Source organism: Engystomops pustulosus, chromosome 11 (genome assembly GCF_040894005.1).
Source record: "Engystomops pustulosus chromosome 11, aEngPut4.maternal, whole genome shotgun sequence".
Lineage (NCBI taxonomy): Eukaryota > Metazoa > Chordata > Amphibia > Anura > Leptodactylidae > Engystomops > Engystomops pustulosus.
The window spans coordinates 30257728-30271484 of NC_092421.1; the positions used below are offsets into that span (position 1 = coordinate 30257728).

The following is a 13757-nucleotide window of genomic DNA, read 5'->3' on the forward strand; positions in this document are numbered from 1 at the left end:
AGAAAATTATAAAAAAATGTCTTTATCAAAATATGGAGTAACCACTACTTTGAGCAGCAATATGACATTTATTAACGAGTTGACAATTTCCAAAATTTCTTTTAGTAGACTATTGAGTGACGACTAAACGTTTGACCAGTGTATCCATCCTTGTCTGCACCTTCTCGCTCCTCCTGCACTCCCAGGCAGCCAAGGAGGTGTTGCTATAAAACAGAGCATGTCCTGGGCTTCCTGGAACTGTTGGAGGATGCCTTGAGTCCTGTATGGCAAACTCTGAGTTGATGGCCTGGGTGCCCACATAGAGGGCTTGAAGTGCCACCCTTGGCACCCATGCCAAAAATTCACAGTCACTGGCACAGGATCTGTGACTCCCTGACTCCTCCATGAACATGAATGGCTTGGCCAAGTTGTGCATTTTCCATGCACTGGAAGAGGGAAGTCAGTCACGCTTCCCTGACAGCAATGTATCTCCAAAAGATAAAGGGTAGGCAATTGAATTCCAACTGTCTGTCCTGTATCTCACCTCACACCTTAAATCGGGGAGGATAAGGGGAGCCCCATACACAATAATTGGCTCATTCCGCCAAAATTGGCCAATACGCATCTTATTCATATGGCCAGCTTTAGTGACTGCTGAGCCAAGTGTCTTCATTGTATGTATATATTCTTATAAAACCTCTTTCAATATAAACCAATATATACATTTCAGAAAATGACATTCATTAAAATCAGCTAGCTTTATTTCTGAGGATACATTGGGATGTGATACTGATATTTTCATAGATGAACTTTATACTTATACGGATATGGACGTACAAGTCCAAGCTCGCCCATCGAGCCCTGGGAACTTTGCCTTTTCCCATTTGCTGGGAAGTCTTATATTTCTGATCTATGTAGAATTACACACATAAATAATTACCAAAGCTTAATATTTGCTTTTAGGCTCCACAATGGGCTTCAATGTGGGGCCATGGCTATTATAAATATGGGAATTCAGGGATATACATGATTATACAGGGATAATTCATAGCGGTCTTTAATTGAAATTCATAGAGAATATGGCAGATATAAGAAAGTAACAAGGTCTTCAATTCAATCAAAGTAGATCAAATAGTGTCAACCATAAACCTCTATATACCACCAAATCCACTGGAATGCTGCAGCGGAGAATTCTAGGAGCCTTTGACGTGCAGGGTACTCAGGAGATTTGGACTTGTCCAGCTGCTGTGTAGTAACCAGAGCTATCTACAGAGAACCGCTGGGAAAGATGAACAGTCTCCAGGTTGATTTCTCCAAAATAGAATTTGTCAAAGAGCTGAAAATACAAAATTGTTGTGATCAATGATTTTTGTAGATGTGTTAGAGTAAAAAGCTGAACATTTCTTTTTCATCTTCTTATTGTTCACATGAGACTTTTCAGCCAAATCTGCTTTCCATCCAGTAGTGCTATTGTAGATACGCAGGATTCAGCATGAAGACGTCCCCAGGGTCTTATTCTATGCCAGATCTCATTCACAATTCACTTGCATCAGGAATCAAACACACAAAACACATGACAATATCCTACAACTGCTTCCTACAGTAGAGTCAGCTAAGATGTCTGGCTTCTGCAGCACAGCATGTACTTCTATGCACGTCTAGAACTCTGGGAATAAAATTCCTACGGGAAAATTTTGTTTCTTTAAATACTAATTGGCTATTTGCATGTTAATGGATGTGGTGCTGCTAGCTTTATTTCTGAGGATACATTGGGATGTGATACTGATATTTTCATAGATGAACTTTATACTTATACGGATATGGACGTACAAGTCCAAGCTCGCCCATCGAGCCCTGGGAACTTTGCCTTTTCCCATTTGCTGGGAAGTCTTATATTTCTGATCTATGTAGAATTACACACATAAATAATTACCAAAGCTTAATATTTGCTTTTAGGCTCCACAATGGGCTTCAATGTGGGGCCATGGCTATTATAAATATGGGAATTCAGGATGATATCCCAATATATTGGCTCTGTATGTGTTTATTCAATATATTCTGCCGTATTTTTCCTATACATTTTTATTACAAGGCGAGCACCACCGGATCAATGTCAATATGTAAAGAGAACGGACCACCTGCTGGCTAGGATTTCACGAAGTGACCACTGTGCAGAGGTCAGGGTGTCATGCATCATAGCTCCAGAATACAGTTCGAACTGCTGTTTTGCAGGGAAGAAGGGGCTCCCTTGTATCATATATCACTATGAAGTGCTGCCCTATGCATTGTGGTCTGTTTGTGAATTCTGCCCAGCGCACAACCGATTTCCCCAGTCCAACCACGGTTGTGTGCCGCAAGCCTAAGTAGGATGCAGCCTCTGTAACAAGGTTGCCCACGAATCCAAAAATATGATGTGTGTTGTGGTTGCACTCAGCTTTTATCCCTGTAATATAAATAAGGTGCAATACAAGACATATCTCAAGGACAGCTTTATTGCTATTCCTGAATGAATGTAGGCAATAGAAGAAACAAAAATATTTTTAATTTAAGGAAATCTACCATCAAAATGGTAGATCTTGATGGTAGATCCTGGCACCGCGACTGTAGTAATCTTCTCATATTTATTATCCACGGCCTTCTTCCTTTTAAAACCAACTCTTAAAATTATGCTAATAAGCCTGAAGGGCTACAGAGCACCTCTGTACTGCAGATTTCCAGCACTCCCCCCTCTCGCTGCACCTGAGGTCACACAGGGGAGGTTGGGAAGTGCTTCTTGCACAGTGTAATAGCCTGTGAACCTGCAGCCTGAAGGGGCTCTGGAAACTGCCCCAGTAGCCAATTATGATTATTAGCAGAATATTAAAAGTTAATTTTAGAAAGGAGGGGGTTAGATGGATAAATATAAGAGATTACCACAATCACGGTGCCTCGATCTATGAGTAAGTGGTTTATCATCATAGATTTTGATGGTAGATTTCCTTTAAAGGTGGCATCAGAATAGAAGATACACATAAAAGGCACACAAAGTCCAGATAACCCAGGACTGATAGACACAAATAACATGGGTATGTAACTAATGTAGCTTTGTTTTAGATTTGCACTACTTACCCACTGAGGAATTATATAATCATGATAACTTGCAATCACCCTGGCAATTCATTGTATTTCAGTCTAGCACATGGAAAACATGGAAAATTGTCTCCCACACAATTTAGTTTTAAATCCAATAATTTCTGCTTAACTATATGAACCTTTACATATGTATTTATGATTAATAGAAAATTCTCTAACCATATTTTAGCTATAATTTCCTGCTATTATTTTATAACAAAATATATTATTAAGACATGTTGTCTTTCTCCAGCTCCTTTTGAAACAGCTCCCATTGCCGGCTATTGTGCCTTTTAATGCTTTAAGTATTTCAGGATATTTTTCTCTTTCACATATGTGGTAGCTTGAATACAAATGATATGTTTTGACTATTGTGTGTTCAGATCCATCCTGCTGTTGCTTTTGACAAAACGTAAAATCACGACATGAGGAAAATACAAAGCTTTTCCTGCGGAGTATGATTAAGATATGCTTTAAGCTACGAGAGGTTTGCTGCCATATTTTACAGTTAAACCAAGGTGATGGAGAGACGCTATTGTGTTGTTCCCCATAAAACAGTGGACACCATACCGTAAATAACAACCCCATCGAAACACACCAAAGCCCACTCCAACCACTTCCTTTTCCAAATGCCCACTGCCAGGAAAAACTGCAGGACTACCCATTCTTTTATCCTCATGTATCATACTGCACGTACATTCAGCACATGCAGGCAATAGCCATTATAGAAAGAATGAATGATAACACAGACTTCAACCTGTTATTACAATGCTGCTCACATTTCCCTTTTTCAATTAAACTACATGCTGAATCTTACATACTCAGCTAAGACCTCACAACTTCTAAAAAAAATTCACAAAACCTACAAAATCATTGACAAGCAAAATAGCCATCAACAAAATGATGGTACTTCTCATTGTCCTATATGCATTCAGAAATGTTTTGTTAATTTTCAAAAGTTTATTATTGATTTTTATCTGGGAATATCTTTCATAAAATATAATTTTACAAAATTACAAAATCTTACAAAAACTTCGCCATCGCATATCCCCACCAGATGAAATCAAATAACTTTCTAAATTCCCCCTAGATGTTCCACTTCCCAGTTGCCAGATGACAATTTTAAGAATCTACTCAATTGCCCAGATCCTACATGGAAGTATCATACATACATCTTTCCCCAACGTAATTTCACACACAGTGACTTCCACAAATTGCTACAATTAAGATTTATACTAAATCCAATAGATTGGAGCCTAATGTCTCTGCCAAAATGTACACAGAGATATAGTGCTGCACGGGGAAGGACATGCAAAATATACTCGTCTCTCATAAAGGTTTATTTTAGACAAATTGTCCAATGATACAAGCTTACAATTCCTGCACTGTCAATTGCTCTGGAAGAAAATCTCTCACCTTCAGTAAACTCACTCGAGGCACAGATTTTTTTAAAGCCGTTCTACCAGACATATGGCACCAACTGCATAAGGGAGTTATGGACGATCCTAGCCAGGTAACGGATACATTTTTGGGATCTTGGGAACAGTCCAATCTGGAATCAGGAGATATGCAAAGCTCCTAATGGAAGTCTAGAAGTAGAGCTTTGTTTGGTGTCCAATTGAGCTAGAGAGGCAGGCTGGAGTTCATGGCACAAATAACACCGATCTGTGACCTTCCATTAAGGAATTCTGACTCGTCCTAAGTTCGGAAGGGCCAGAGATTCAACTCTTGGTGGAAAAATTCTAGGACCCTTCCATGGGCAGGCATTGAGTGTCCACGATAGGGGTTAAAATCTCAGGAAACTTGTGAATCTATGTTGTCTTTTAGGTATGGTTATGTCAAGTCCCATGCTAGAGGAAACCCTGTAACCGCTCGCCACGCTTGCCTTCCAGGGTTCATGTAGCATTGACACTGGAGCAACTTGGCAGGGTGATTGCATGACCATCCATCCGAGGCCATTTTATGAATGTGAATCTCTGGTTGATGAGGTAAAAGAAAGGAGGTTTAACATTACATATCAAGAAAGAGGTGCAGAACATTTAATAGATGTATATTAATAACCTACATAATATCCTGCCACCACACACATAACACAAAACATGAAGAAAAGGAACTAACCCCTTTAAGGCAATTAAATATTTAAATTTAACTCGGATTGTCGACCCACAAGTCTGTGATTTTGTTCTTACATTATATGCTACCTCTGGCCAATTATATGTAACAAGAAGCTGGTGGTCGTGCTACCATGCTGACAGGGCTCGGTTTCACAGATTGTCTTGGCCATTCAGGGTTGTGATTGCTGTCCCATGCCAGAGATTGCGTTGGCCCCTCGCTCTCACTTCCTGTGTAACCTCATCCCATTATTCAAGCGAAAGTTCACATCGCCTTGTATCAAACCTAGGACTGGCATTATGCTTTCTAGGAATCTCACTAATACACCCCTAAGAAGAGGGTAGTAGACTGCCAGAAAATGATTTAAACAAGAAAAATTATACCTAGTTGCTGGAAAGTTCATACAGTTGCGGAGCTTTGCTAACAAATGTAATTGATCTATACCTTCAAAAGTATGAAGAACATAGACTTATAAGTTCCTTAGGGAGTGGTTGCACTCCTGGGAAACATTTTCTCCCACTAAGGCCTCGTTCACACATTAGCCCATATTTATGAAAGTGTTTACCCCAGCTTTTCTTCTCCCTTTCCACTGAAAAGAACATGCAAAAACATGCTTGCACACATATTTATTAAGTGTTTGCGACAGTTTTGTGGTGCACCTGCACTGTGTCTGCCACACCACAAAATTCTGCATCTAAAGGGGTGTTCCAATGCTAATTCGGAACCTGCGCGACATTTATTACTGCATCTTCACAGAATTGTGTCTATGTTACTACTTTTCATAAGTTGGGCCATCGTGTACAACCTGCTCAGGTCCTCATGCTCTATAACATGGTGTCTGACCAGTATGTATAGATTGTGTCCTCCCAACATATACTGGTGGTCACCAGTGTGGAGCTCTTCATTCCTACTCAAAATGCCCTAAAATGATAAGAAAAGTAGAACTAGTAGAAGAAAAACATGTTCCTTATGAATCATATGATTCATTAATAAATAGGAAGTGATGGACAAGATGCATGGTTATATTCAAAGACTTAACATACCAATGAGCAGTTCAATATGGCTTTATTAAAACCTGGGGAGACTAGAGAGGTATGTGTCATTGTCTGACATTTAGAAAATGTGCTATTCTTGTGGCAGAAAAAAGTCTCTCCTTGAGTGCTCCCTCAAGGGATAATTTAAGCTGTTGGTTCTCATTAATAGATTGTCACTTGCTCCTGGTGGTCTTGAAATTGAAATGCTCATCATACAGTAAGTGCAGCAGTAAAATATATAAAAAATATCGTTCAAAAAATAAGGTCCCTGATTTGTTACTGCAGCAACTACGTATAGTAAGTAGGATTTCGCTGGACCCTATTCCCAATAGATTGCTGTGCTTTTCTCACTACACAGAACAATCTATTGCTGCATCTTTGTGTAATATTTTCTAATTGTTATAAACTGAGAATATGGCATGTGAGAATTATAACTCTTTTTGAAACCTTAAGGCTGGAAACACACACAGGAAGAACTACCGCAACTAATGTCTACATTAGAGGAACTCATTCACTGATACTCTGCAGCTGTCTTGTGTGGCAGAGGCCAGCAGGAGCAATGTGATGACATCATCATGCCAGCTTCAGTGGCACACACATAAGTGGCAGATAAGACAGAATAGGAGATTTATTGTGCAGGGGAACAGGGAAAAGTAATCATTTCCCCAAACTTGGGTGTACATGGGAAGGGGACATAAGAAGTGAAGGCTACAAAAAATTGGGCAGCTACCAAAAAAAGGGGGAAAGGTCGGGAGAGATACGGAAAGAGGGCATAAGGTGAGGGGAGCTCAACAAATACAGACGTGTAGATGGAGGCTAAATCTTCTGACTATGGATGAATTCTTCTCATGAATAGCTAATTTTGTCTGCACACTGCAGTGCTCTCTGCTTCCTGCCCCTATCCATGCATTACAAGACCAGCTCAGACAGAGGCACTTCCTGGCAGCAAGCAGAGGCTTACTCTACAAGCTACAGACAGATAAGGTCTTTATAGCAGAGCTGACTGTGTGTTTTATTGATTAGGTGAGGGAACAGAGCAGACTCTGTGTGTATTATAGGTGAGTTAGCATAGCTGTGTTTTAAATCCATCTCACAGATCCCATCATCTCAGTCTTATCTCTCATTTTCTACGTGTCAGATACTAGTGAATGTTCAGAAACTAAATAAAAGTGTAGATAAACCCTGTACCCTGATAATCTAAGCACATTGTCGGAACTCCGCATCTGATAGCACAAAGGAATCATGAAGTGTCTGCTTAGAGAGGCCCCACCCACTGTGGAATCTTACACTAACCATCACTGAGTTATAGGAGCTAAAACAGCAAAAAAAACTGAGTAAAATTGTAAGGGGTTAAGGGGTTAAAATGGTCTTCATTGTGTAAACATCTGGAAATTTGAGATTTGTCTTTCAATGGCAAACCCCTTTAAGTGCTAAATAATAAAAACATGCGCAATAGTATGCAAAAACACTGCAGTACAAGGACATTTAAGTGGATTGGAGGACTACTTTGCATAGAACGTACACCTCAGCTCCTTAATTTTATGAATCAGTGAACATGATTTTAATATTAAATTCATTGTAAAACATTTTCACATTAAAAAATACAACTTAAATTGGAATGTAACACATTTTTAGTATCAGATCCACTGGTGTGGAGGTCTCTGTAATTATATTCTTATACCAAGGACTGTGACTCGGCACAATCCACTATGTCTACAGAAAATAAAGTACATCATCCTAGATATGGGTTCTTAACAGTACAAGCATTATAACTATTAGGCTTTTTACAAGAGTTGCCATTATGAATCCATTAATAGGTTTCGGAAGGGACTTGAGTATTTTGCTATAAAGAAATAATAGCACAAATTCATACAGACTGTCTCAAACCGTCTTGTAGAGAGGATAAATCATAACTGCAAGTATTCTACTATTTAAAGGGAACCTGTCTCCAGGGACCTCATTTTCACTAAATACAGGTTGCAAAAGCCGATTACAGTTACATTGCAAATATTCTGCTTTCTCTAAGCATCTGCATTACAATAAAATTGTGTGTTATAACTTACCTTGCACATTGACTGAATCCTCTGTGTAGTCCCAGGGAGAGGCTTTGGTGTGGATGCATTTCAAAAAATGTGACTTATCTGTGCTGCTGACTCCTCAGCTCTTGGCCACCACCGTACAGCTCCTTTATCCCCCATGGATGTCAGCTCACCAGGCTGAAACCTCTGTGAAAGAGCAGGATGGAGGAGCTGTAAAGGAGCACAAAAGTGGTCTGCAGCACAGACAAGTTACATGTGTTTTGAATCCATCCAAACCAAAGCCCAACCCTGGGACTACACAGAGGATTCTGTCAGGGTGCAAGGTAAGTTATAACACACAATTATATTGTAATGTAAATGCTAAGAAAAAGCAGAAAGGCAGATTTGCAATGCAGCTGTAATGGGCTTCTGTAACCTGTCTCTAGTGAAAATGATGTCCCTGGTGACAGGTTCCCTTTAACTCTGTCAGCCTCTTATCTACAAATCTAGTAAATTAATAAACCAGACAACACACATATTTACTTCACTGGACTGTGCTTTACTGTAGAAACAGCAAAAATTGTACATTTGGTACTTTTATACATTTGCAGTATGTGTTATTTCTTGAACAAAAATTGAAAAACCAATAAGATTTTCAAGAGAAAAACCACCACGTAGTCTTCCAGAACATAGAAGCATGAACCATAATGAGCCTTCAGGACGAGACCTACACAAGATTTTGCTTGGAAACATGAATCTGTCATTAAGTGATTATGCTATGGATAGCATGTGCCCACCGGTGCATGGCAGACAATGGAAGAAACTGTCTTGATTCTGACGGCTTGCTTCTGTTTCCTTCAACTCATTTGTTTGAATTATGCATATGTATTCTGTCCCCGTAATCCAAATGAAATGCTGCAGATATTGTAACTGTTGCGAAATCTGCATCTCCTGCTCTTTCTGAGACTAAACATAGAGAATAATGAGGATGATCATTGGTATAGTATTTAGTGGGATGCACACTCTTAAGGGAGCAGATTACCATCTCGCTTGAGATGAGGCCTGGATTATCCTTAGCTTGAAGTGTTTTATTTTCAGCCATGAAAAGTGTCAGCTGCTGCATGGCTTCCTTCTTGTGTGGCTGACTATTCACTCAAGTGAGAAATTGTGATGCCTAGCAATAAAAAAAAGTGCAAGATACATAATTCATAAGTTATTGCTCATGTCTTGCCTGCCATACAACAAAGGCTTCTGGGTATGCGGGAATATGCCGCATTTCATCCCTCTGGCAGTGCTTTGGAGATCTGCTGTATACTGGCAATATACAGCGGGACTAAAATAAACACAGTAATTGTCATTCCTGATGGTGAACCACTGCTCCGATGATAAAAAGTGGTATCTTCATCCCAATGATATCCTTATTAAAGATTTCCAAAATAGCAAATTACCTCACGTGAGCAAGCAACCAGACACAGGGAATTCCTTACAGACCAATTGATTGTTCTCTAGCTCCATCCAATTATTTTTTAGAGGTTTAAAAGGCCACGCTGTCTGAAATTCCCTCATTTATAGATGAAGCAAAACAAGTCGCCTATTTAACAAGATTCATGCTCAAATATCCCATTTACAACTAAAACCCAAAGATTATAAGATGTCCTTTGCACACCCCTATGCATTCAGTAATGAACGCCAGGTCCCATGCCGGAAGTCTACAGGACATCACTGGAAGTCCCAAAATGGGCTCACAAGATCTGCAGATTCTAAAGGAACAAGGTGGAAACTTGTCAGGGTGGATATGATATGTTTGATCCTGTCAGGGTATTGTAAAACACCTCATATGTGGCCAACTCCTTTAACATTTATTATATGCAATTTACTCACCACTAACCACCAGCACAATTGATTATAAAACCAATTAAGGTGTCGCTGAGTAGACTTCCCAGACTGCCAAGCCCCATATTAAATCCAAATGCACTCATTGGAACCACTTCATAATGTCATGAGAAAATAAAGCATACACTTTTTGAATTTTATGGTAGAAAATATTTTTTAAAAACTCTCAAATGAACATAAAATGAGGTCTGCAAAAAAACTAAGGACATTCTTACTTATCCGTAGTAATAATGGGGGTAAAGTAGTAGCATAGTGTAGCTTATCAGATGCTCTTGATTATCAGCAAGTGTGACCTCTTCTTTAATAGACTACATTTTGGTAGCATGCTGTCCTGGAGTAATCAGGCAACTTTGTTAACACAATTCCAGGAAGATAAAACATGAGCACTGATGCGAGAAAAGCGATTTTTGCGGTCAATCTGGGGATGGTTATATGGCCATTTCCTGACCATTTGCATCCCATCATTCTAGGGTTAGAAAGAGTATTCCCAGTGCACTGTGCAATGGCCAGAAATTTAAAACATTACAAGAGTACTAGTAAATGTCAGATTTTACGCTGTAGTGGCATGTTACATTTTCAAGTTAAACCTGCCATTCAAATTAACTCACCCAAAATAAATAATTCATTAAAAACTAAGATTAAATAGCATTGCCCAATCACATTAAGTGAGTCATGGAGCTCCTCTGCCTCCATGACTTGAACAGAGAACATCACAAAAAATCTTTTTTTTAGAAGAATGGTGGCTCTAATCCCATGGATAGAGACATCAGTGAAACATGTATAAAGACATCTTAAAAGGTACTGTGTGTGGTTTGTGGGGGATGTTGCTTTTGAAAGTACAGGTAGAAAAACACTCCACAAGTTGCCCATAGAAAACCTCCATTTTTAAAATCAAACCACAAGCTCTTTGGAACAGATGAAGTCAAAGTGGGACGTTTGGCCATATCTCACAATCTAAAGCTAGTAAATCGGCACAAAACGCCACATTCCAATGGTCAAACATGGTAATGAGATTAATAATTTGGGGTTGTTTTACAGACACAAGCCCTGTGCACCTTGAAGTCATTGAGTTGACACGACAACAAGCCTGAAGAAGAAAAGTTGTTGAAAAGGCCAAATAAATCATCCTTAGATTACATGTGTTCATCTCAAGCCTAATAAAGGGTATCTGAATTGCTGGAAGACTTTGAAATTGTTCCTGATATCAGGGCCATCTTAAAAGGAACACTTTGAACATTCAAGATTTTGTTGGACATGCATGAATATTTGATGGTTCCTGGTGTTCTCGGGTCCAAATTTATTGAGGTTCCTAGAAATTGGAATATAACCCCCTTTTGTTTTTATTTTCCCTTAGCTATCCTCCATTGTAAAGATTTGTCCAAAGTGAGGCAGAAAAGATTCGGATATGCTTAAGTGCCTGTTGTACAGAATCTGTGAACTAGCACATAGTTCCCCTCACCTCCAGTTATTCTAACATAGATCCCCTTTATGGCATCAGTAGAATAAACTATTTGTTCCAGGAAGATATAATGGAAACAGACGATTACCACCTACATATTGCTCTTTTATACAATGTGTCAGGTTTTACCATGTCCCAAATTCTCAGACAACATTTAAGGGTTTTGTTATGCTAGTTTAAGTTGCATTTGTACTTTCTCTACCTGCATTCCTGTCCCTTGACAGTTCATTTAATATTTCTCTGGATCTCCATCTGAGCAAGAAAACAAAAAAATAGCCAGAAAAAAAACAAAGCTAAATTTATTGCTTACAAAAAGTTGTGTCCAAACAAAGTCTTGGCTGACAAGTACAATTGCAAGCATAAATCTCAAGGTACTACCTTACATCTAGCTCATCAAAATGTATCAGTAGAAAGATGGAACAGTGCAGGGATATACACTACACTAGATGCCTTAACGATTTCTCAAAAAATATCTCCACCAAAAATTTAAATTAGCCAAGTATTAGGAATTCAGGAGATTGATAGCAAAAGTTTTTTTAACATTGTAAATTATGTTTATCACCTTTCCCTAAACAAACGCCAACATTCCCCCACCCCCCAACTTTGACTCAATGAATATAGTTGAAAATATATTTTTAAACTCTTGAAACTAGTAAATAGAAGAATATTAGTTTTAAATATAGAAATTGATTGCAAACATGAACAACAAAGCAAAGTTTTTGCTACTTTTAATGATTGTTTGGCCACTAATCCTAATTACAGATAATTGCTGATTCTGCAGTTCTCTCTTTTAATAGCACACTAGACGCAACCTCTAATTAATGTTATGCTTTTATTTGGCCTTTCCTAATTCCGGATTCAATGTTCCCGAATTCCATTAAAGCATCATAAAGTGGTATTTTTATTTTAAGAGGTTGAAAATGAGTGACTTTACTCAACTTAATACAGTTAATATAAACTTAATAGTGAACACCTATAAATTGATTCACCCTTTCATCCATGGAAGATCTGCTAGGGATCAGGAACAGGTCTGTTGTGCCTGGAGATACAATGCCTTTCTAATGTTCTTCGTGGCACACAATTTAAATATAACATCCCATCAAAGATGTTATGTTTCCCTATGGTGTCAACAAAATAAAACAGTTCATGTGAAAAAAAACCCAAATCAATAGCTCTTGTCATGTTGAGCAACTTTGCTGCTGTTTACTGCTGTTCCCTGCTCATTGGTGGAGGTCATATGATGCTCTCTGTGTGTAGCTGGCAGGAAAGCCTTGTGTATGAATAATAAGGTAGAAGCTCTCATGTTCCCTATCAGTTCCTCTGTCCCAGTCCTTTATTCTACGGAAGTTTATCTGTCTCTTTCTCTGCATCAACACTCCATCAGCTCCAACTCTCTGGACACTTTCCACGCAGCAGGGAGCCCGTAGGGCTCACACAGCACAGATTATGCACTTTGTTGAACTATTTCACTGCTGTTCATCTACTACTTATAACTTGCTCCATGTATCTCCATGTGATGAATGCTGCTAGGCTAGTGACTGTATACATTATCTATCTACACTATGCAGCATTTGGAGAAATTACTTGTAGGAATCTCAATGGATTTACTGCTAAAATTCTAAAAGAGAAAATTTGACTAGGACAGATATAGGGAGGTGTTAATCCCTGCCAACTTCATTGCTGCTGAGGAAGATTTCTGGCAAGCAGCTTTAGAACAGACAATTCCATAACTCAGGAAAGAAAAGGTCAAACAACCCAATATGGGCAATGATCTCTTTCTTTTTAAAGTGGTAATCACACATGATGTTTGGTAAAAGTCATTATGAAATCAGAGTTACACTTTATACATGTATGGAAAGGGCTCATGAACTGAGCACACTCCATAATAGGCAGGTATCTGCGGTTTTATATAGAAAAGACCTGGAGAAGTTAGGATCTTAGGTGTCCAGCTCAAAACAGGCGGCAAAGCCACACACAAATCCATCAGTGTCCTCCGTGAAACCATCTGTGAAAATGTGTGATCTTGACTGCAAAGTGAAAGCCATAAAAACAAATTTTTGTTAATATCACCACAATTGGAATTTTTTCCAGCTTGCCGGTACATTGTACTGAATAGGAGTGAACAAGAGCTGAGCCACAGCAGCTAGGTCG

General features: G+C 38.9%; 1 protein-coding gene across 4 annotated transcripts in view; it reads right to left on the reverse strand.

The window, feature by feature from the left end:
* Positions 1-722: 722 nt before the first annotated feature.
* The window catches only part of ASCC1 (activating signal cointegrator 1 complex subunit 1), a 146645-nt gene continuing 133610 nt past the window's right edge, over positions 723-13757 (reverse strand). For all 4 annotated transcript variants that reach the window (XM_072130804.1, XM_072130802.1, XM_072130803.1 and 1 more), the window contains exon 10: positions 723-1315. In XM_072130804.1, coding sequence (XP_071986905.1) covers positions 1199-1315 — 117 coding nt within the window. In that variant the 3' untranslated portion in view covers positions 723-1198. The remainder of the gene's footprint in view (positions 1316-13757) is intronic.